This window comes from Carcharodon carcharias, chromosome 9 (genome assembly GCF_017639515.1).
Source record: "Carcharodon carcharias isolate sCarCar2 chromosome 9, sCarCar2.pri, whole genome shotgun sequence".
NCBI classification, from domain to species: Eukaryota; Metazoa; Chordata; class Chondrichthyes; order Lamniformes; family Lamnidae; genus Carcharodon; species Carcharodon carcharias.
This window is the reverse complement of record NC_054475.1, coordinates 70,474,170-70,498,394: the sequence shown is the minus strand read 5'-3', so window position 1 is coordinate 70,498,394 and position 24,225 is coordinate 70,474,170. Positions and strand designations below refer to the sequence as shown.

Genomic DNA, 24,225 nt, shown 5'->3' with positions numbered 1-24,225 from the left:
CATTGAAAACAGCTTTCAAAGGAATCACTGGTTAAGTAAGCCCCGACCAACCTGCCGGGTCACTAAGTCCCGCCCTCTCTGTCAGTTCACTAAGTCCCGTCCTCTCTGTTCGAGTCACTAAATCCTGCCCTCCCTGTGCAGGTCAGTATCCAGGGTGCAGGGGACTTGTGCCTAGATCTATCCCAGTGAAGAAGAGGGTGATGAATGATTCTGAATCGTGAAAGAAGACAACATCTTGACCGCAGGAGGATTAAACGGTACTAGAAAGTTGAAAATAAAAGCAAGAATTGCAATTCTACAGCACTTTTCATGACCCCAAACCCTCCAAGTGCTTTACAGCCACTGAAATGCTGTGGTAAGGTCGGAAATACGGCAGCCAAACTGCACACAAACAACAATATTATAATGAACAGATAACCTATTAAGTCTAAACCTTTCCTATTCTGATGAAAGGTCACCGGCCTGAAATGTTAACTCTGTTTCCAACTCCACAGAGACTGCCAGATCTACTGAGCATTTGCAGCATTTTCTGTTTTTATTGTAATCTATTTTGGTGTTGGCTGAGGGATAAATAACAGCTAGGACAGAGTTTTGGGATCTTCTATGTCCACCTAAGAAAGCAAACAAGGTCTCGCTTTAATGTTTCACCTGAAAGACAGCGGCCCAAATAAAGCTCCCTGAGAATTGCACTGTCAGCCTGGATTAAGGCTCAACTCTCTGTAGTGGGTCTTGAACCCATGACCTTCTCTATAAACAACCACCCAACTATCCATTTATAGACAGCAATATAGTGGGATTCATGCAAGCCAATACCCACCTGGAACACACTCAGCAATGCCTGAGGAAAGTTATCAAATGTGCTCCTTCGCACAATCATGTCATCAAAGTTGAACTTTCCACCAAACAGCTGCATTCCCAGCAATGAGAAAATGATGATGAAGAGGAATAGGAGAAGGAGTAAGGATGCAATGGAACGGACTGAGTTCAATAGAGAGGCGACCAGGTTGCTCAAGGAGGTCCAGTATCTGAGCAAAAGCAAAATAGAGAATGAGAAGAGGGAATAAGAATTAGAGGCCAAAACACATCTATGAACAATGACTGCTTTAAACACTGAGGGAAAAGAAGCACATAATGGAGACCCATGGAACTTGGTTTATTGAATGGCACTCCTGACCAAAGAAAGCCATTATCATACAGGTAACAAAAGCGTACAGCACACAGCCAACTAGAGAACACAGGACACTGCCAAGTGCTTGGGTCAAAGAGTGGCATGGGTAGAAGGGGCTTCAACTCATGAGGCACTGGCACCAGTACTCAAAAGAGGGAGCTATTAATTTGGGATGGACTCCACTTAAACTGGGCTAGGATCACTGCCCTAATGAACTGTATAACTGGGCTGCAGATAGGACTTTGAAATAAAAGGTGGGTGGGGGGTAGTTTAGGTATAACAGAACTGTGGGTGTACCTACACCACATGGACTGCAGTGGTTCAAGAAGGCAGCTCACCACCACCTTCTCAAGGGCAATTAGGGATGGGCAGTAAATACTGGTCTAGCCAGCAATGCCCATGCCCCATGAATGAATAAAGATGGATCCTTCTGCCAGTGGAGACAGTTTTGAATTACTTAATCCAGGATTTTAATCACCTATATTTAAACTCTCATTATGCTTCTCTGCTGAAAGAACAACCTCAGCTTTTACAGGCTCTACATGTAACTGAAGACCTGCAGCCTTCGCAGTATTCAAATAAATCACCTTCACACCCTATCCAAGGCCTTGGCATTTTCTCTGAAATGTGGTGTCCAGAGTTGAGCACAGTACTCCAACTGTAGCCTAAACAGCAAGGGTTCAGTGTAGCCTCCTCACTTTTGTAGTTTATGCCTGTTTATAAAGCCAGATGTCCCATATGCCTTTGTAACAGCCTTTTCAACGTTTCCTGCCACTTCAAAGAGTGTCTATGTACATCCCCAGGTCTCCCTGTTCCTGCACTACGTCGACAATTATATCATTTAGCTGATATTGCCTCTGCTCAATATTCCAATTCTGATCCATGAAGAAGTACAGTGTTGGCTGCTCCAGAATTTACCCGCAGACTCAGGCCCTTCCCCCTCACCCTATCCCATATGCCCTTTGGCCTCAGGAATGTCATGCCCTTTCATGCTCGCTAAAAGCTTTAATCATGTTTGATCTTTGCCGCTGTACACTTTTAAATTGTCACCATCCCTTTAATTAAGTCTCAGGTTTGATCTTCCAGTGAAGCATCCCTGGACTCAGCTGAAGCAAGTGGCAGGGTGAGTAATTCTGCTGATTCAGTGAGACTGGAGAATTGAGTGCTATCTATCGACTTAGTATTTCTAGCCCACAAACCATACCTGGTGATTTTGAAGATCCTTAGGAGTCGGATACATCGGAGGACAGAGATCCCTAGTGGAGACATTACTCTCACCTCCACCAGAATAGTCTCCAGGATCCCACCACACACCACAAAGCAGTCAAACCGATTAAATAGAGAAACAAAGTAGGCCTGCAGGCCAAGACTGTACATCTTCAGGATCATCTCCACCGTGAACAGGGCTAACAACACTTTGTTGGCAGTGTCTACAAGTGAGAAATAGAGAGGGAGAGTGAGCAAAAGAGATAGAGAATAACAAAGATAGACAGAAAGAATGATACTAAGAGAGAGAGAGATGGAGAGAGTGATATTAAGAATCTGTGATATTAACAGACAGGGAGAGAGAGAGAGTGCAACTGATACTGTTTGGCCGAGCAGGTTGAAGTGACTGTTACCCTGGGGTGGCGATTCTCTCATTAGGGCCAGGGGTTGTGAGGAAATGGGTACAACTCCTACCATTGGAAAGAGCTCTTTTATCAGTGTGGGGGTGGGGAGAAAGTTGGGTGTTGGGGTGGAGTCCTATTACTCGGGGGTGGAGGTCCAGAGGGGTGGGGCAAGGGTTGTGTATTGAGGGTGAATTCTATTACAGGGGCTGAAGGAGAAGAGAGGCTGGTTGTGTATGGGGGATACTGTATTACCAGAGGAGAGGCTGGTTGTGTATGCGGGTAGTGGGGTTGGGGGGGGGGGGGGGGGGGGATGCAGTTGGGGGGTGGGGGGTCATGGCTCCATTATTTGGGGCAATGCTGACTCTGGTCTTTACAAGTTCTGGTCTTACCCTGGATGTTGGTCAGCCAATCAGGTTGATGGTGATGCTCTGATGCTATCATCAGAGTGTTGAGAAAAACGAGGAATATCACCAGCCAGTAGAAGAAGTTGGATTTCACCAATACCCTGCACTTCCGCCGGAACAGCCGATTCCACCTCTGACATCGCCAACTGCAGGACAAATTGAGAAGTCAATCCCTAGCCCAGCTTTGTTTATAGGGCTAACCCCAACCCTCCAACCATGTGCCAAGTCAGTCAGGATCTGTTGAGCTCCTCCCTCCACCCCCAATCATCAAGGCTCCGCTGACTTTCAGGAAAAGGCCAGGAATCTGAGGCCAGGCCCCAGTAGCAGAAGTTGTCAATAACCCAGGGAAATCAGGTTGCTCCACCTGCCCCTAAATCCCCCACCTGGGTAGACAGTCCAGCCCAAAGAGTCAACAGCATAGTGCAGACCTGTAGGACACCGGGCTTCCTTCCCTGAATGTCATCAAGTGAACCAATTGGATTTTTATGACAGTGACAGCTTCATGGTCATCCCACTAGCAGAAAAAGCTGCACTTAGGTAGTGCCTTTCAAAACCTCAGCAAGCTCCAAAGTGCTTTTTATAATTTAAATAGTCATTTGGTCATACAGAACTTGAGTATTGCTGAAAAAAGGGACTTGCTGTCAGAGCTTTTCATTTTGTTCTGAAAAAGCTAGATAATTTACTTTTCCAGTAGAGTTCACGATGAAATAGGCACATGGAGGTAAATTAGTCATGTAGGCGGTGGTACTGAGGTTGAGAAATTCCAGGCGAAACAGTGTAGATGGGGCCAGCTATTCAAAACTGGAGAAAGCCCCATTTCTGTGCTGCTAGGGGGATGAAAAGATGGCAGACGGAGCTTTGCAGCTCCACATGACAATATTACTGGTTCCACCAGCTAGGGGGGCATGTCACATGACTCCTATCTCTCCACTTTGGCTTTGATAAAGAGTGTGTATCCTTTTGTCTGGGTCCCTGAGATTCCATTAAGGCTTAAAGAGAGGTTTGCAGGGTCCTTTGTCCTAGCAGGTGAATTGGCTCTGGTTGATCAGACCTGGCTTATGAAATGTGAATGGCCTTTGTATAATTCCCTTTGAATTTGTCTCTGCAACCAGTAGACTTTGGTGTCTTTTCAGAGATTACGAGGTGCAAGTTTCTGCGATACTCCCTGGTACCACTTTTATTTGTGACAGACAGACATAGCTTCAGTTATTTTAAAAGGTCATTGCTCAGTTTTTAAAATTTTAGAAATTAGCTGTGAGGAGATATACTTTATAAAAATATATAGTGTGAGGTCCTAGCCCCCTGACAGTTACCTCTCCCTAAATGCCCTTGAGGAGGTGATGGTAAGCTACCTTTTTGAACCACTGCAGTAGGCAACCCACAGTGCTGTTAGGGAGGGAGTTCCAGGATTTTGACCCAGTAACAGTGATATAGTTTGATCATTCCTTCTTGGGATATGGGTGTCACTGGCTGGGCCAGGATTTGTCACCCATCCCCACTTGCTCTTGAACTGATTGGCCATTTCAGAGTCAACCAGATAAGGATGTTGAAAGGACGTTCATGAACCAGGTGGATTTTTACAACAATTAATGTTACTGAGACTAGCTTTATACTCCAGTACCTTTTTGTTAATTATTTGAATTTTAATTCCAACTGCAGTAGTGGGATTTGAACCCATGTCCCCAGAGAATTAGCTCTGGATTACTAGGCCAGTGACATTAACACTATGCCACCACCTCCCCTTAGTTCCAAGTCAGGTTGATGTGTGGCTTAGACGGGAACCTGCAGGTGATGGTGTTCCCATGCATCTGCTGCCCTGGTTCTTCTAGGTGGTAGAGGTCACAGGTATGGAAGGTGCTGTCAAAGGAGCCTTGCTGAGTTGCCGCAGTGCATCTTGTATGTGGTTGCTGCCACTATGCATTGGTGGTGGTGAATGTTTAAGATGTTGATGAAGTACCGATCCAACAGTCTGCTTTTACTGAACAGTGTTGAGCTTCTTGAGTATTGGTAGAGCCATACTCATCCAGATTGGGAAGAATATTCCATCACACTCCAAACTTGTGCCTTGTAGATGGTGGACAGGCTTTGGGAAGTCAGAAGGTGAGTTACTCGCCACAGGATTCACAGCCCCTGATCTGCTCTTGCTGCCACAGTATTTTTATGGCTAGCCCAGTTCATATGGCCAATGGTGTCCCCCAGGATGTTGATAGTGGGGAATTCACAATGAGAATGTCAAGGAGAGATGTTTAGATTCTCTCATGTTGGAGATAATCATTGCCTATCTTTTGTGTTGTGCAAATATTACTTGCCACTTATCAACACAATCCTTGTATGTTGTCCAGGTCTTGCTGCAGACAGGCATGGACTGCTTTGGTATCTGAGGAGTCGTGAATGGTGCTGAACATTGTGCAATCATCAGTGAACATCCCCACTTCTGCCTTAAGATGGAGGGAAGATCATTGATGAAGCAGCTGAGGATGGTTGGGCCGAGAACACTACCCTGAGGAACTCCTGCAGAAATGTTCCGGAGTTGAGATGACTGATCTCCAACAACCATAACCATCTTCCTTTGTGCTAAGTATGACTCCAAACAGTGGAAAGTTTTCCACCTGTTTCCCATTGACTCCAGTTTTGCTAGGGCTCCTTGATGCCACACTCAGTCAAATGTGGCCTTGATGTCAAAGGCAGTCACTCTCACCTCACCCCTGGAATTCATTTCTTTTATCCAAGTTTGGACAAAGGCCGTAATGAGGTCAGGAGCTGAGTGGCTCTGGGGAACCCAAATGTTTAATGTCTCATCTGTAGGATGACATTCCTGACAGTCCACTGCTGTTTCAGTTACAGACTGAGGTGTGAGCTTGGACAGAAGTGAGAGTTCTGCTCAGCTAATATATATTCTGGAATTTAATTCCTCAACTTGCAATGGTGGGATTTTAACTCACAGCCTCCAAGTTTCAAGTCCCAAGTCCAATACCATGAACTCTACATCTCTATAACCAACAGTACATAAAACAAATAAACTCATTGCATCATTCTATCAGCCCTTCTCCACCTCCCTCAATTCCACAAAGCCAACATCACTGGTTGAAGCTGACCTTTTACACACTAATAGACAAGGGACAGACTGGGATTGGTCAATGCCAACTTACTTGATGCGTGAGAACAGGCTCATTCCCTCCTTCTCAAGCAGTTCCTGAGAGGCCATGGAGCCACTTTCATCCGATGCTAATATCCCTGCAGAGAGGGAGACACAGTCACAATACTTACAATTTTAAAAGTGCTAGTCTTGCCCTCTCAGGTGGCCATAGAAGGTCCCAAAAAAGAAAGTCTTGCATTTATACAGTGGTTTTCATAATCTCAGGACATCCCAAAGTGCTTCACGCTGCACAGCCAGTGAAGCACTTCTGAAGTACAGTCACTGTTGTAATGTAGAAAACATTGCACAGCAAGATCCCACTTACAGCAGTATAATAATGACAAGATAATCTGTTTTGGTGATGTTAGTCAAGAGATAAATCTTGGCCAGGGCACCAGGGAGAACCTCCCTGCTCTTCTTTGAAAATTGCCATAGGATCTTTGCACTTAAAAGGGGAGATGGGGCCTCGGTTTAACATCTCATCCAAATGACACCGCCAACAGTTCAGCACTCCCTCAGTACTGCACTGAATTTTCTGCTCACTCTGTGGAGTGGGTCTTGAACCCATGACCTTCTGACTCAGGTGCTTTTTGAAGAAGAGTAGGGAGGAGAAAGGTTTATGAGCTGCTGATTTTGTTTGGTGTAGGTAGAGGTTCTCAAACTTTTTCACAAATGTTTAGAGACTGGTGTGTAATGAAAACCACAGGGTGAGCTGCACCTACAGATACAATAAGAGTTCAGAAAAATTGGCCAATTTACTTGACCATTTTCGACATAGTGACCATAATACAGTTAGATTAAGCATCATTGTGGAAAAGGACAAAGGTAGAACAGGAATAAAAGCTCCAAATTGGGGAAAGACAAATTTTGCAAAGCTGAGAAGCAATCTGGCAAAAACGGACCGGATCCAGCTACTTCATGGAAAATCAGTGAGAAATCAGTGGGAAGCATTTAAAAGCGAGATTCTACAGGCACGGTGTGGACATGTCCCAACAAAGAAAAAGGGTGGTACTGCCAAATCTAGAGCCCCTTGGTTATCCAGAAGCATAGAGGGCAAGATAAAGCAGAAAAAGAAAGCTTATCACAGTCACAAAAGACTTAATACTGTAGAAATCCGAGAGGAGTATAGAATGTACAGGGGTGAAGTAAAAAAGGAAATTAGGAAAGCAAAGGGAGGATACGAAAAAATATTGGCAGGCAAAATCAAAGAAAACCCAGAGGTGTTCTATCAGTACATTAAGAGCAAGAGAATAACTAAGGAAAGGAGAGGGCCTATCAAAGATGTACATGGTAACTTGTGTGTTGATGCTGAAGACGTGGGAAGTGTTCTCAATGGGGACTTTGTTCTGTCTTCACTAAGGAGAGGGCAATGCAGACATTCTTGTTAAAGAGGAGGAGTGTGCAATATTAGATACAATAAGCATAGTGAAACAAAAAGTATTGGAGGGACTGGCATCCTTGAAGGTGGATAAGTCACCAGGACTGGATGGATTGCATCCCAGGCTGTTAAAGGAAGCTGGGAAGAAATAGCGGATGCTCTAAGGATCATTTTCCAATCCTCATTAGATACTGATAAAGTACCAGAGGATTGGAGGCCTGAAAATGTTGTACCATTATTTAAAAAGGGCGTGAGGGATGGGCCAGAAAATTACAGGCCAGTCAGTCTGACTTTGGTGGTGGGAAAATTATTGGAATCAATTCTGACAGGATAAACTGCCACTTAGAAAGGCATGGATTGATCAGGGATAGTCCAAAAGACAGCGCCAACAGTTCAGCACTCCCTCAGTACTGCACTGGATTTTCGAGGCCCCATCTTCCCTCTTAGGTGTTAAGATCCTGGGTATTGTTAAGGGAAGGTCATGTCTTACTAATTTAGGCAAATATTTTGAGGAAATAACAAGGAGGATTGATGAGGGTAGTGCAGTGGATGTTGTCTACGTGGATTTCAGCATTTTACAAGGCCCCAAATGGCAGACTGGTCAGAAAAGTGAGATCTCATGGAATACAGGGGAAGGTGGCGAGTTGGATCCAAAATTGGCTCAACAACAGGAAACAAAGGGTAATGGTTTATGGATGTTTTGTGAATGGAAAGCAGTTTCCAGTGGTGTTCCATAGGGCTCAGTGTTGGGTCCCTTGCTGTTTGTTGTATACTAATGATTTGGACTTAAATGTGGGAGGCATGATTGCAGATGACACAAAAATTGGCCGTGTAGTTGATAGTGAAGAGGATAGCTGTTGTCTCCAGAATGGTTTGGTTGAGTAGGCGGAAAAGTGACAAAGGGAATTCAGTCCAGAAAGTGTGAGGTAATTCATTTGGGGAGGGCAAACAATGCAAGGGAATACTCAATAAATGGGACGATATTGAAAGAAGCTAAGAAAACGAGAGACCTTGGAGTGCATTTCCACAAGCCTCTGAAGATGGCAGGCCAGATGAACAAGGTGGTCAAGAAATGGTCCTTTTCTTTATTGGATGAGGTATTGAATACAAAAGCAAGGGATGTAATGCTGGAACTGTATAAAACGCTGGTTAGGCCACAGCTGGAATTGCGTGTACAGTTCTTGTCACCACATTACAGGAAGGACATAATTATTCTGGAGAGAGTGCAGAGGAGATTTACAAGAATGTTGTCAGGCTTGAAAATTACAGCTATGAGGATAGGCTGGAGTCATTTTCCATGGAACTGTGGAGGCTGAGGGGTGACCTATTTGAGATGTACAAAATAATGAGGGGCCTCAATAGGGTAGACAGGGAAGATTTGTTTCTCCTAGCTGAGGGGTCAATTACCAGGGGACATAGATTTAAGGTAATTGGTGGAAAGATTAGAGGGGACGTGAGGAAAAACTTCTTCACCCAGAGGGTGGTGGGTGTTTGGAATTCGCTGTCTGGTTTGTTGGGGGAGGCAGAAACCCTCAACTCATTTAAAAGGCACTTGGGTCTGCTGCTGAAGTGCTGTAACCTGCAAGGCTACGGACCAGGTGCTGGAAAGTGGGATTAGAATGGATGGATTTTTTGTTTCTTTTTCGGCCAGTGTAGACACAATGGGCTTAATGGCCTTTTTCTGTGCCAGTGCCATAACTTTCCTATGGTTCTATGGTTAAGGGGTAGATCATAGCTGTGGAGCATCATGTCTCCAGAACAATTTGCAGGGTTGGGCTGTAAATGTCTTAGCCAAAGCAACTACCCCTGGTCCAAAGGACTCACTTAGTTCCTCACCTTCTCCACGGTTGATGTGATCTAGGTCAATATCCTCAGCATGTGTGATCCAGTCAAGGTAACCCTTCAGGTCCTCATCCAGCTGCTGCTTCTCTCTGAATTTCTGGAAATCGCCCCGTGACTTAGCCTTCTCTCTCTCTCTGGAGAACTCCCTGAATCACATGCAGAAGGTCACAGATCATTTTTCCAGAAGGGACACATGTTCCTTTGACTCATTCATGGGTTCCAGGCCCGCTCCAGAGACCTAAGCCTATTAACTAGGCTGACATTGCCACTGCAGCACAATGGGAGTGCTTCACTCTCAGAGATGTTGTATTTTGGGTGAGACTTTTGACTGAAGGGCCAGTTCCATAAAAATAACGAGTGCACTTTAAGATTAATTGTATGAAAAGTAACATCAGCTGTTTCTTTTAGATTTCACCATTTAATGGTATTTCCACTCCATTCTCTTGCTTCACAAAACTCTATATTGAATTTAAAATGACCCCTGACTGACTCTCCTGCCAATTGGATATGGTGCTGGAATAGAGCTGTGATATGACAATCCCTGAACAGGAAACCTTCCCAGCCTGCAAACTCTCCTGGGAATGGGAAGTGAAATAGCTCAGGTTCACAAGAGGAATTCAGAGTCCCAATCACTTCCGACGTTACAAGCTAATTGAAACAAAGTCTGGGTGAAAGGCACCAGCTATCATAGGGACAGAAGTCGGCCATTTCACCCCTCAAGCCTGTTCTCCTTTCAATGCTTCATGCTCACTTTTACCGAGGTCAGATTTTTAGTTCCACATTTTCCTTTCAAATGAATTCAGATTATTAGAGGATATGGGAATGAAGAGAGTGGGGTTTGACTGGGTGCAATATTCAAGGGTATGTGGAATGACAAGGGAGTGGGATTAGACTGGGTGGGATAGCAAAGGGTGTGGGGAGTGGGATTAGATTGGGTGGGATATTAAACGATGTGTGGAGTGAGGGGGGAGTGGGAGTAGACTGGGTGGGATATTGAACGATTTGGGACGTGACGGGGGAGTGGGATTACACTGGGTGGGATATTAAAGGGTGTGGGGAGCGATGGGAATGGAATAAGACTGGGCGGGATATCAAAGGCTGCTGGGAGTGAGGATGGATTGGGATTAGACTGGTTGGGATATTAAAGGGTGTGGGGAGTCAGGGAGATAGTGAGATTAGACTGGGTGAGATATTAAAGGGTGTGGGGAGTCAGGGAGAGAGTGGGGTTAGAATGGAAGGGATATTAAAGGCTGTGGTGAGTGAAGGGGAGGGGCATTAGACTAGGTGGGACATTGAAGGCTGTGGTTAGTGATGGGGCAGTTGGATTAGACTGGATGGGATATTAAAGGCTGCAGGGGGTGAAGGTTGGATGGGATTAGACTGGGTGGGATATTAAAAGCTGCGGGGAGTGAGAGGGAGAGTGGAATTATACTGGATCAGATATTAAAGGGTGCGGAAAGTGAGGTGAGTGGGAATAGACTGGGTGGGATATTAAAGGGCGTGTGGAGTGAAGAGGAGAGTGGAGTTAGACTGAGTGGGATATTGAAGGGTGTGGGGGAGAGGACATTGGGATTTGACTGGGTGGGATATTAAACCGTGCGGGGAGTGAGGCGGGGAGTGGGGTTAGACTGGGTGATATTAAAGGCTGCAGGGAGTGTGGAGAGTGGGATTAGATTGGGTGGGATATTTAAGGGTGTAGCGAGTGAAAAGGAGAGTGGGGTTAGACTGTGGGGTATTTTCAAGGATGCGGAGAGTAAGGAGGGAGTGGAATTAGACTAGGTGGGATGTTAAAGAGTGTGGGGAATGAAGGGAAGATTGGGATTAGTCTGGGTGTGATGTGAAAGGGAGCAGGGAGTGAGCAGAGAGTGGGATATTAAAGGGTGCGGGGAGTGAGTGGGGAATGGGATTAGACTGGGTGGGATATAAAAGAGTGTGAGGTGTCAGGGAGAGGTGGGATTAAACTGGGTGGGATATTAAAAGCTGCGAGGAGTGAGGGGGAGAATGGAATTATACTGGATTAGATATTAAAGGGTGCGGAAGGTGAGGTGAGTGGGAATAGACTGAGTGGGATATTAAAGGGCGTGTGGAGTGAAGAGGAGAGTGGAGTTAGCCTGAGTGGGATATTGAAGGGTATGGGGGAGAGGACATTGGGATTTGACTGGGTGGGATATTAAACCGTGCGGGGAGTGAGGTGGAGAGTGGGGTTAGACTGGGTGATATTAAAGGCTGCAGGGAGTGTGGAGAGTGGGATTAGATTGGGTGGGATATTTAAGGGTGCAGCGGGTGAAAAGGAGAGTGGGGTTAAACCATTCAAAACAAGGAAGTAAAATCTTGCACCTAGCTAGGAGACACCAAGCAATGTGTTTATGTTACTAATAAAATTGGTGCTTTCAAAGGGGTTTTATTGTTAAAAGAGGTGGAGTTCAAAGACCTAGTGATACAATGAGAATTTACATTCAACGAGAAGGCTAGGTATAAACAGAAAGGAGCTTTATATGTGCAAGTCCGAGGCATGTAAGAACTAAGCAGCTTGTAAGCTCTACAACTGTATATGCAAAGGATCCAAATTGCAAGGAACCTCATTTTGACTTTGTAAAGTCAAATTTGCTTTGCCTGGTGTCTGTTCAAAGTCTGTGGGTTATTGCTGCCTTGGTGAAAATTTACCTGAGAAAGATTAATTTGGGGATTTGTTTAAAAATTGTTATGGTAGTAATTTGTAGACATGCATATGTGTTTAATTTCTTGTTAAATTAATAAATGTTTAATGTAGTTTATAGAAAAACCTCGAGGTTTGGTGGTTTCTTTTCTGAACTCAGAGCTGTATTTCAAATGTAGCAATTCAAAATATAGATTATTACAGTTGTTCAAGTTTCCCTCTGGGATTTAAACAACTCAACTTTACCAACTGCTGTGTCATGACAATATTAAAGACTGTGGGAAGTGGGGGGGTTATTCTGGGTGGGATATTCAAGGGTGCGGGGAGTGAGAGGGGAGTGGGATTAGACTGAGCAGGAAATTAAAGGGTGCAGGGATTGAGAAGAGCGGGATTAGACTGGGTGGGATATTGAAGGGTATGGGGAGTGAGGATGAGAATGGGATTAGACTGGGTGGGATACTGAAGGGTGCAGGAGAGAGGGGGGCTGGGATTAGACTGGGTGGGATATTAAAGGGTGTGGGAAATGAGGGGGTAATGGGGTTAGACTGGGTGGGATATTCGAGGGTGCGGCGAGTGAGAGGGGAGTGAGATTAGACTGAGTGGGAAATTAAAGGGTGTGGGGAGTGAATGTGAGTGTAGGATTAGACTGGGTGGGGTATTGATGTGTGTGGGAAGTGAGAAGAGTGGATTAGGCTGGGTGGAATATTGAAGGGTGCAGGAAGTGAGGAGGAGAGTGGGATTAGACTAGTTGGGATATTGAAGGGTGCGGGGAGAAAGGGATGAATGGGATTAGACTGCGTGGGATATAAAGGGTGTGGGGAGAGAGGAGGAGAGTGGGGTTAGACTGCGTGGGATATTGAAGGGTGTGGGGAGTGAGGAGAGTGGGATTAGACTGGGTGGGATATTAAAGGGTGTGTGGTGAGGAGGACTGTGGGGTTAGACCAGGTGGAATATTGAAGGGTACAGGGGTGAGCAGGAGAGTGTGTTTAGAGTGGGTACTTCAAACAGAGATCCACATTGGCATTGATTTGATTGGCCGCAGCTGCTTCAGTGCTGGAACATTCTATAGCTGCAGACTCACCCACTCAGGACACCTAGTACGAGATTGAGCACGAAGAATGAGCCCAGTAGGATGAGGCTGACAAAGTAGATCCAAGGCCACTCATTTCCAATAGCATCATTGACCTGCAGGGAACAGACAAGGGGCTTAGCTGGCTGGAAGGGCAAACTGGGGGAGTTAGTCTAGGGAGGCGGCAGCATTGGCAGGATAGGGATCTTTTAGACAGTAGTTAGCTGGGGATAGGGCAGGTGAACCGATGGTTAGCCGGGGGTTGGGCTGGTGAACCGATGGTTAGCCGGGGATTGGGCTGGTGAACCGATGGTTAGCCAGGGATTGGGCTGGTGAACCGATGGTTAGCCGGTGATTGGGCTGGTGAGACAATATAAAATAAAGGGTCCAACTCTAATGGGTGCAGGAGCAGAGGGACCTAGGTGTACATATGGGCACAGATTTAAAGTAATTGGCAAAAGAAGCAAAAGTGATATGTGGAAAAATGATATAGCGAGTGGTTAGGGTCTGGAATGCTCTGCCTGAGAGCATGATGGAGGCAGGTTCAATGAAAGCATTCAAGGTGGAATTCGACTGTTATCTGAAAAGGCAAATGTGCAGGGTTAAGGGGAGAAGGCTTGTAAATAGGACAAAGCGAATTGTTCATTCCAAGAGCCAGTGCAGACATGATGGACTGACTGGCCTCCTTCTGCACTGTAACAATTCTGTGATTCTGTAGCTGACAGCAAGAGTCCAAAAGTCCTAGTTCCAGGGAGCAGAGTCGGAGGGCCGAGTTCCATAGCGGTGAGTATAAAAAGGCTGTGGTGCCTATATAGTGCCAGGGTTCGGGGCTGGAGAGGAATTTGGAGTGAAGGGGAAGGATTCAGTTGTTGTGGACCAAGTAGGTACCAACAACACAGGCAGAAAGTAGGAAAGAGATTCAGTTTAGGGATCATGAGCAACTAGATGCTAAATTAAAAAGCAGAACCTGAAAAGGAATAATCTCTGGATTATTACCTGAGCCATGAGCAAATTGCCAGCGGGTAAGTAAGATTAGAGAGTTAAATGAGTGGCTCAAAGGCTGGCGTGGGAGATGTGGGTTTCAATTCCTGTGGCACTAGCACCAGTACTAGGGAAAGTGGGAGCAGTGCCGTTGGGATGGTGTACACCTGAACGGTGCAGGGACCAGTGTCTTGGCAAGTCATGTAACTAGAGCAGTAAAGTGGGCTTTAAACTAAATTGTGGGTACAAGCAATCATGTGAGGGAAAAACATTAAAGGGAAAGGACAAGGTAAGAGAGCAAGGTAGCATCAGGGGAAAGATAATCAAAGTGGGGCAGGAAGGGACAGAGAATACAAATTTAAGAGTGCACCAGCAGATAAGGCCAGAGATTGCATAAATAGTAAAAAGACAGAAATAAAGGCTGTTTCTCAATGTGCATAGCATTCTTAACTAAATGGTTGAATTATCAGCTCAAATAGAAATAAATATTTATGATCTGATGGGCATTACAGAAATGCGTCTACAATTGACCAAGGGTAGGACCTAAATATTGAAGGTACTTGACATTTCAGAAGGACATGCGGCTAGGAAGAGGTGGTGGGCCAGTGAGCACAAGTGAGTAAGCTAGGTAAACTGGGTAAGGTTAGGTGGGTATAGTTTGGTGGATAAGGTTAGATGAGTAGGTGGATGAAGTGATAGGTGGGTGAGTTGGTAGACAGGTCAGATTGGGAAGGTGGAAAGATAGTGGGGTAGGGGAGTTGGTCAGTTCAGGTTCGGGTGGCTAGTTGGGTGGGGTCAGATCGGGAGGTAGAGGTGCGCCAGGTTAGGTCAGCAGGGGATGGTTGGGTCTGGTCGGTTGGCGGGGGAGGGGGTGGTGTAGTCAGGTTGGGTCGGGTGGAGTAGTTGGGCCAGTTTGGGTCGGGTGGGGTAGTCGCATGGTTGGGGAATTGTCACAGAATAGTTTAGGGAGTCGCTTTCTTTGCCTAGAGCAGGGTGGGATGAGGTCAGGTCGATCCCCCGGAAGTGAGGTGGGGTCATCTGAATCCCCCATGAGCGGGGTCGGCTGGGGTCGATCCCCTGGGAGCCGGGTGGGATGGGATCAATCACATGGGAGCAGGGTGGGGTGGGGTCGGGTTGATCCCCCGGAAGCGGGATGAGGTGGGGTCAGGTCGATCCCCTGGGACCAGGGTGGGGTGGTGTCGTTCCCCCGGGATTGGGGTGCCGTGGGGTTGATCCCCCGGGAGTGGGGTGGGGTCAGGTCAATCCCCCATGAGTGGGGTCAGCTGGGGTCAATCGCCCAGAAGCGGGGTGGGGTGTGGTCGGTCCGATCACCCGGTTAGCCAGGTTAGATAGATTTTAATCTGTCTAATATTTTGTGTGTAAAGATTCAACCAAGTACCATGGAACTGATCAAAGTGTGGGATTTTCCAGTCCTACCTATCAATGGAATAATCCAATGGACCTTAGCTGGGCCGCTGAATCTCCCATGGCGGATCCTGTCTACTCTAGCTCAGAGTTGGTGACATTCAGGGAGGGTCCCAGGGAGCTGGGGAATTGCCCATCGGAAGTTGAAACTTCCTGGGTAATTCCCAGGGAGGTCCATGCAATAGGACTTCTACAGAGTCCCAATGTACATTTTCAGTCTGGGACAATCCGGAGGCTGGAAGATTTGGACATGGAATCAGTCTGGGAAGAGATAATAAATAGGCAAAGGTAAAAGTCGCTTGTGGGAATAATTTATAGTCCCCTAACTATAACAACATGGCAGGGTGGAGCATACACGAAGAATACCCCAGGAACAGGGTGGAGACGGGTCGATCCCCCGTGAGCGAGGTGGGGTCAAGTTGAGTCAATTCCCCGGGAGCAGGGTGGGGTTGGTCTGATCCCCCAGCAGTGGGGTGGGGTGGGGTGGGGTCGGATCAATCCCCGGGAGGCGGGGTGGGGTCAGGTCAATCCCTCATGAGCGGCGTTGGGTGGGATCGATCCCCTGGGAGCGGGGAGATGTCAGGTCGATCCCCCGGGAGCAGGATGTGGTCGAGTCGAGTTCGGGTGAGGTCAATCCATTGGGAGCGGAGTGTGGTAGGGTCGATCCCCCAGGACCGGGGTGGGGTGGAGTCAATCCCCCGGGAGCAGGCGGGGATGGGTCGGATCAATTCCCCAGGAGCGGGGTAGGGTCAAGTCGATCCGCCGAGAGCAGGGTGAGGTCTGTCTGATTCCCCCGGCAGCAGAGTGGGGTGGGGTGGGGACGATCCCCAGGGAAAGGGGTGGAGTCGGCCCGATCCCTCGGGAGCAGAGCAGGGTGGGATGAGGTCAGGTCGATCCCCCGGAAGTGAGGTGGGGTCATCTGAATCCCCCATGAGCGGGGTCGGCTGGGGTCGATCCCCTGGGAGCCGGGTGGGATGGGATCAATCACATGGGAGCAGGGTGGGGTGGGGTCGGGTTGATCCCCCGGAAGCGGGATGAGGTGGGGTCAGGTCGATCCCCTGGGACCAGGGTGGGGTGGTGTCGTTCCCCCAGGATTGGGGTGCCGTGGGGTTGATCCCCCGGGAGTGGGGTGGGGTCAGGTCAATCCCCCATGAGTGGGGTCAGCTGGGGTCAATCGCCCAGAAGCGGGGTGGGGTGTGGTCGGTCCGATCACCCGGTAGCGAAGATGCAATGGGTTGGGATCGGGTCGATCTCCCAGGATCAGGGCGGGGTTGGTCCGATGCCCTGGGAGCGGGGTGGGGTGGGGTCAGATCGATCCCCCAGGAGCTGGATGGGGTCAGGTCAATCCCCCATGAGCGGGATGGGGTGGGGTCAATATCCTCGGAGCAGGATGTGGTCGAGTCGATTCCCTGGGAGTGGGGAGATGTCAGGTCAATCCCCCCGTAGCACGGTAGGGCCGGGACCAATCGATCCCCTTGGAGCGGGGCGGGTCAGGTCGATCCCCCGGGAGCAGGGTGGGGTCGGGCCGATCACCCGGGAGTGAGGCGGGGTGGGGTAGGGTGAATACCGCAGGACTGGGATTGGGGTGGGGTCAGTTCAATCCTCCAGGAGCGGGGCCAGGTCAAGCCCCGGGACTAGAGCAGAATCAGGATCAATCCCCTCGGAGCGGGGAGGGGTCAGGTCGATCCACCAGGAGCGGGGGTGGGGCCAGATCTGATCGATCCCCTTGGAGCGGCGCTGGTCAGGTCGATCCCCCAGAAGTGAGGCAGGATGGGGTATGGTGAATACCCCAGGAGTGGGGTGGGTTGGAGTCGGTTCAATACCCCAGGAGCGGGGCGGGGAAAGGTCAATCCCCAGGGACCAGTGTGGAGTCAAGTTGAATCAATCTCCCGGGAGTGGGGAGGGGTGAGGTCGGGTGGATCCCCCTGGAGTGGGATGGGGTCGGTCCGATACCCTGGGAGCAGGTTCGAGTTGGGGTCATGTCGATCCCCCGGGATCGGGGTGGGGTCGGTCTGCTGCCCCGGGAGTGGGGTGGGATGGGGTCAGATCGATCCCCCAGGAACTGGGTGGGGTCAGGTCAACCCCCCATTAGTGGGGTGGGGTGGGGTAGATCTCCCGGGAGCGGGATGGGGTGCAGTCGATCCCCCGGGAGCGGGGTCTGGCCAGGTCAATCCCCCAGGACCAGAGGGGAATCAGGATCAATCCCCCAGGAGCAGGATGTGGTCAAGTTGATATCCCAGGAGTGGGGCGGGGTGGGGTCGGGTGGATCCCCTGGGTGCAGGATGGGGTCAGGTCGATCCCCTGGGAGCGGGTTCAGGTTGCGGTCAGATCGATCCCCTGGGAGTTGAGTGGGGTGGGGTGGGGTCAATCCCCCGGGACCGGGGTGGGGTGGGGTGGGGTCGCTTCCCTGGCAGCAGGGTGGGGTCGGGTCGATCTCCCAGGAGCGGGGAGATGTCAGGTCGATCCCCTGGGAGCGGAGCGGGGTTGGGCTGATACCCTGGGAGCGGGCAGGGTTGGGTCGGGTGGATCCACCTGGAGCGGGATGGGGTGGGGTTGATCCCCTGGGAGCGGGTTCGGGTTGGGGTCGGAATGATCCCCCAGGAGCGAGGAGTGGTGGGGCCGGGTCGATCCCCTGGGTTCGGGGAGATGTCAGGTCGATCCCCTGGGAGTGGGGTGGGGCCAGGTCCGATTGATCCCTGGGAGTGGGGTGGGGTTGGGCAGATCCCCCGGGAGTGGGGAGGGGTGGGTTTGGGTGGATAACCCAAAAGCGGGCAGGGCAGGGTCGGGTGCATCCACCTGGAGTGGGATGGGGTCGGGTTGATCCCGTGGGAACAGGGTGGGGTGGGGTCGGGTCGATCTCTCGGGACCGGGGAAGGGTGGGGTCAGGTCAATCCCATGGGAGCGGGGTGGGGTGAGGTCGATCCCCCAGGAAGGGTGTGGGTTGGGGTCGATCACCCAGGAGCAGGGTGAGGTTGGGTGGGGTTGATTTCCCCGGGAGCAGGGCGGTGCGGGGTCGGTTAATCCCCCAGGAGCGGGCTGGGGCCAGGTCAATCCCCGGGAGTGGGGTGGGGTGGGGTCAAATCCCCTGGGAGCGCATTGTGGTCGGCACAATATCTCCCTGGGAGCGGGGAGATATCGGGTCAAACTCCTGGGAGTGGGGAGTGTTGGGTCAGGTGGATACCCAAGGAGCGGGGAGGGGTAGGGTTGGGTGAATCCCCAAGTAGCGAGGTGTTGTCGGATCAGTCCCCCAAGAGCGGTTTGGGGCCAGGTCTGATCGATCGCCCAGGAGCGGGGTGGGGTTGGGCCGATCACCCAGGAGTGGGGAGGGGTAGGGAGGGGTGGATCCTCCTGGAGTGGGATGGGGTTGGGTTGATCCCCTGGGAACGGATTCGGTTTGGGGCTGAGCCAATCACCCAGGAGCGGGGTGGGGTAGGGTGGAGTTGATCCCCCGGGAGCGGGATGGGGTGGGGTCGTTCCCCAGAAGTGGGGTGGGGTCAAGTCGATCCCCTGGGAGCATGGAGGGGTGGGGTTGATCCCACGGGAGTGGAGTGGGGTGGGGACTGATTGATCCCCCATGAGCGGGGTTGGGTGGGGTCGATTGCCCGGGAGCGGGGTCGGGTTGGGTCGAACCACAAGGTGTGGTCAGTCCAATCACCTGGTAGCGGTGTGGGATGGGTTGGGGTCAGATCGATCCCACAGGAGCGGGGTGGAGCCAGGTCAATCCCCAGGGACCAGAGCACAGTCAGGTCGGACCAATGGCCCGGGAGTGGGGTGGGGTGAGGTCGGGTGGACGCCCCTGGAGTGGGATGGCGTTGGTTCGAAATCCTGGGAGCAGATTTGGGTTGGGGTCGCTCCGATCCCACGTGAGCAGAGCGGAGTGGGGTGCGTTCGGGTCGATCCTCCAGGAGCGGGGTGGGGTCAGTCCGATACCCTGGGAGTCGTGTGGGGTGGGGTCGGATGGATCCCCTGGGTGTGGGATGGGGTCGGTTCAATACTCCAGGAGTGGGGTGTGGACAGGTCAATCCCCTGGGAGCAGGGCAGGGTCGGATCAATGCCCCGGGATCAGGGAGACATTGGGTCGATCACCTAGGCGCGGGGTGGGGCCAGGTCCAATCGATCCCCTGGGAGTGGGGAGGTGTAGGTTCGGGTGGATCCCCCAGGAGGGACAGAGCTAGGGTCGGTTGGATCCTCCTGGAGTGGGATGGGGTCGGGTCGATCCCCTGGGAGAGGGATCGGCTTGTGTCGGATCGCTCCCCCAGGAGTGAGATGGAGTGGGGTGTGGTCGCCCACTCGGGAGCGGGGTGGGGTGGGCTCAGGTTAACCCCCTGGGAGGGCTGGGTCCCCCTGTAGCTGGATGGGGTCGGATCGAGCCCCCGGAGCAGTGTGGGGTGGGGTCGATCCCCCGGGAGCAGGGTGCTGTGGGGTTGATAAACCTGCAGCAGGGTGGGGTTAGCTTGATCCCCTCGGAGCACGGTGAAGTGAGGTCAATCCCCTGGGAGCAGTGCGGGTTGGATTGGATCAATCCCCTTACAGCAGGGAGGGGTCGGGTCGATCTGCCGGGAACAGGCTGGGTTCAGAACGATCCCCCGAGAGCGGGGTGGGGCTGGTCTGATCCCACGGAAGCATGGCGGGGTGGGGTGGAGACGATCCCAGGGAATGGGGTGGGGTCGGTCCGATCCCTCGAGAGCAAAGTGGGGTGGGGTGAGGTGGGGTCGATCCCCTGGGAGTGCGGTGGGGTGGGATCAATCCCCTAGGAGCAGGGTGCGGTGGGGTCAGGTCGATCCACTGGGAGCGCGGTGGGGCGAGGTCGATCCCCAGGGAGCAGTGCGGCGTCAGGTTGGATCAATCCCCTTCGAACGGGGAGGGGTTGCGTCAATCCACCGGGAGCAGGGTGGGTTCGGAACCATCTTCCGGGAGCAGGGTGGGGTCGGTCTGATCCCATGAAACAATGATGGGGTGGGGACGATCCCAGGGAACGGGGTGGGGTCGGTCCGATCCCTCGAGAGCAAAGCGGGGTGGGGTGAGGTTGGGTCGATTCCTTGGAAGTGGGGTGATGTTGGGCAGATCCCCCGGGAGTGGGGTGGGGTCGGATCGATCCTCCGTTGGCAGGGTGGGGTGGGGTCAGATCAATCCCCCATGAGCGGGGTGGGGTGGGGTCGATCCCCCATGAGCAGGGTGTGGCCAGGTCAAGCCCCCGGGACCAGAGCGGAATCAGGATCAATCCCCTGGGAGCGGGGAGGGGTCAGGTCAATCCCCGGGAGCAGGGTGGGGTCGGGCCGATGCCCCGGGAGTGGGGTGGGGTGCGGTCAGATCAATCCCCCATGAGCGGGGTGGGGTCAGGTCAATCCCCTTAGAGCGGGGTGGGGTGGGGTCAATCCCCCATGAGTGAGATGAGGTGGGGTCGATCTCCCAGGAGCGGGGTGTGGCCAGGTCAATTCCCAGGGACCAGAGCGAAATCAGGATCAAACCACCAGGAGCGGGGAGGGGTCTGGTCGATCCTCCAGGAGCCGGGTGGCGCCAGGTCCGATCGATCCCCTTGGACCGAGGCAGGTCAGGTCGATCCCCCGAGAGCAGAGTGGGGTCGGGCCAATCCCCCAGGAGTGAGGCGGGGTTGGAAAGGGTGAATACCCCAGGAGTGGGTTGGGTTGGGGTCAGTTCACTCCCCAGGGACCAGAGCGGAGTCAGGTCGGACCAATCCCCTGGGAGTGGGGAAGGGTGAGGTCGGGTGGATCCCCCTGGAGTGGGATGGGGTCAGGTCGAAATCCTGGGAGCAGGTTCGGGTAGGGGTTGCTCCAATCCCACGTGACCAGAGCGGGGTAGGGTGAGGTCGGGTCGATCCCCCGGGAGCGGGGTGGGGTTGGTCTGATACCCTGGGAGTGGAGTGGTGTGGGGTCGGATCGATCCCCTGGGAACAGGGTGCGTTCGGGATGATCCTCTGGGAGGGGGAGGGTCAGGTCTATCCCGCGGGAGCAGGGTAAGGTCGGGCTGATATCCCGGGAGTGGGGCGGGTGGGGTCGGGTGGATCGCCTGGGAGCGGGATGGGGTCAGGTCGATCCCCTGGGAGTGGGTTCGGGTTGCGGTCGGTTCGATCCCCCAGGAGTGGAGTGGGGTGGTGTGGGGTCAATCGCCCAGGGCCGAGGTGAGGTGGGATCAGGTCGATACCCCGGGAGCGTGGTGGGGGTCGGTTCATTCCCCAGGAGCAGGGTGGGGACAGGTCAATCCCCTGGGAGCAGGGCGGGGTCAGGTCGATATCCACCGGGATCGGGGAGATTTTGGGTTGATCCCCTGGGAGTGGGGTGGCGTCAGGTCCGATCGATTCCCCTGGGAGCCGGGTGGGGTCGGGCCGATCCCCCGGGAATAGGGAGGGGTGTGGTTTGGCTGGATCACCCAGGAGCAGCCAGGTGTAGGGTCGGGTGCATCCACATGTAGCGGGATGGGTTCAAGTCGATTTTCTGGGAGCGGGGTGGTGTGGGGTCGGGTCGATACCTCGGGACCGGGGTGGGGTGGTGTCAGATCAATCCCCTGGGAGGGGTGGGGTTGGGTGTGTCCCCCTGGAGCTGGATGGGGTTCGGATCGAGCCCCCGGAGGAGGGTGGGGTGGGGCCTAACCCTCAGGAGCAGGGTGGGGAGGTATTGCTCCCCCGTGAGCGGAGTGGCGTGGGGACAATCCCCTGGGACATGGTTTGGGTGGGGTCAATACACCAGCAGCGGGTGTGGAGTCAGGTCTATCCCCTGTGAAAGGGTGGGGTGAGGTCAATCCCCCGGGAGCAATGCAGGATTGGGTTGGATCAATCCCCTAGATGCAGGGAGAGGTCGGGTTGATCCCCCAGGAGCAGGGTGGGGTGGGTTCAGGTCAATCCCCTGGGAGGAGACGGGTCTGGTGGGCACCCCTGGAGCTGGATGAGGTCGGATCGAGCCCCCGGGAGTGGGGTGGGGTGGGGTCTAATCCCTCAGGAGGGGGTTAGGGTGGGGTCGATACACCAGCAGCGGTGCAGGGTCAAGTCAATCCCCTGTGAAAGGGTGGGGTGAAGTCAATCCCCCCGGAAGCAGGGTGTGGTGGGGTCGATAAACCTGCAGCAGGATGGGGTCAGGTCCATCCTCTGGGAGCAATGCGGGGTTGGGTTGGATCAATCCCCTAGGAACTTGATGTCGGGTCGCTCCGCCGGGAGCAGGGTGGGTTCGGAATGATCTTCCGGGAGCGGGGTGGGATAGGGTGGGGTCAGATCGATCTCCCAGTAGAAGGGTGTGGTCGGGTCCATCCCCCGGGAGCGGGGCAGGTCAGGTTGATCCCCCGAGAGCAGGTTAGGATCGGGCCGATCCCCTGGGAGTGAGGCGGGTTCGGGAAGGATGAATACCCCAGGAGCGGGGTGGGTTGGGATCGGCTCAATCCCCCAGGAGCAGGGCAGAGCTGGATCAATCCCCAGGGACCAGAGCGGAGTCAGGTCGGACCAATCCCCTGGGAGTGGGGAAGGGTGAGGCCGGGTGGATCCCCCTGGAGTGGCATGGGGTCGGGTCGAAATCCTGGGAGCAGGTTCGGGTAGGGGTTGCTCCGATCCCACGTGACCAGAGCGGGGTGGGGTGAAGTCAGGTCGATCCCCCGGGAGCAGGGTGGGGTCCGTCCGATACCCTGGGAGTGGGGTGGTGTGGGGTCGGATCGATCCCCTGGGAGCGGGGTGGGGTCGGGTTGATCCTCTAGGAGGGGGAGGGTCAGGTCTATCCCGCGGGAGCAGGGTGGGTTCGGAACGATCTTCCGGGACCGGGGTGGGATGCGGTGGGGTGGATCCCCCTGGAGTGGGATGGGGTCAGGTCGAAATCCTGGGAGCAGGTTCAGATAGGGGTTGCTCCGATCCCACGTGACCAGAGCGGGGTGGGTGAAGTTGGGTCGTTCCCCAGGAGCAGGGTTGGGTCGGGTTGATCCTCTGGGAAGGGGAGGGTCAGGTCTATCCTGCGGGCGCAGGGTGAGTTCGGGCTGGTATCCTGGGAGTGGGGCGGGGTGGGGTCGGGTGGATTCCCTGGGAGTGGGATTGCGTCAGGTCGATCCCCTGGGAACGGGTTCGGGTTGCGGTCGAGTCGATCCCCCGGGAGTGGAGTGGGGTGGTATGGGGTCAATCTCCCAGGGCCAGGGTGAGGTGGGATCGGGTCGATACCGCGGGAGCGTGGTGGGGTCGGTTCATTCCCCCAGGAGCGGGGTGTGGACAGGTCAATCCACTGGGAGCAGGGCGGGGTCAGGTCGATATCCACCGGGATCGGGGAGATTTCAGGTCGATCTCCTGGGAGTGGGGTGGGGCCAGGTCCAATCGATTCCCCCAGGAGCGTGGTGGGGTCGGGCCGATCCCCCGGGAGTGGGGATGGGTGGGGTTTGCGTAGATCACCCAGGAGCGGGCAGTGGTAGGGTCAGGTGCATCCACCTCTAGCGGAATGGGGTCGTGTCGATTCCCTGGGAGCGGGGTGGGGTGGAGTCAGGTAAATCCCCTGGGAGGGGTGGGGTTGGGTGTGTCCCCCTGGAGCTGGATGGGGGTCGGATCGAGCCCCCGGGAGCAGGGTGGGGTGGGGCCTA

At 52.8% G+C, this 24,225-nt stretch overlaps 1 protein-coding gene across 1 annotated transcript in view; it reads right to left on the bottom strand.

The window, feature by feature from the left end:
- The window catches only part of LOC121282430 (voltage-dependent L-type calcium channel subunit alpha-1S-like), a 746,261-nt gene that overhangs the window by 307,219 nt on the left and 414,817 nt on the right, over positions 1–24,225 (bottom strand). The window contains exons 7-12 of the mRNA XM_041196142.1: positions 13,276–13,379; positions 9,533–9,684; positions 6,332–6,416; positions 3,168–3,328; positions 2,373–2,598; positions 818–1,025 (exon numbers count right to left, since the gene is read on the bottom strand). Of these exons, the coding sequence (XP_041052076.1) occupies positions 818–1,025; positions 2,373–2,598; positions 3,168–3,328; positions 6,332–6,416; positions 9,533–9,684; positions 13,276–13,379 (936 nt within the window). The remainder of the gene's footprint in view (positions 1–817; positions 1,026–2,372; positions 2,599–3,167; positions 3,329–6,331; positions 6,417–9,532; positions 9,685–13,275; positions 13,380–24,225) is intronic.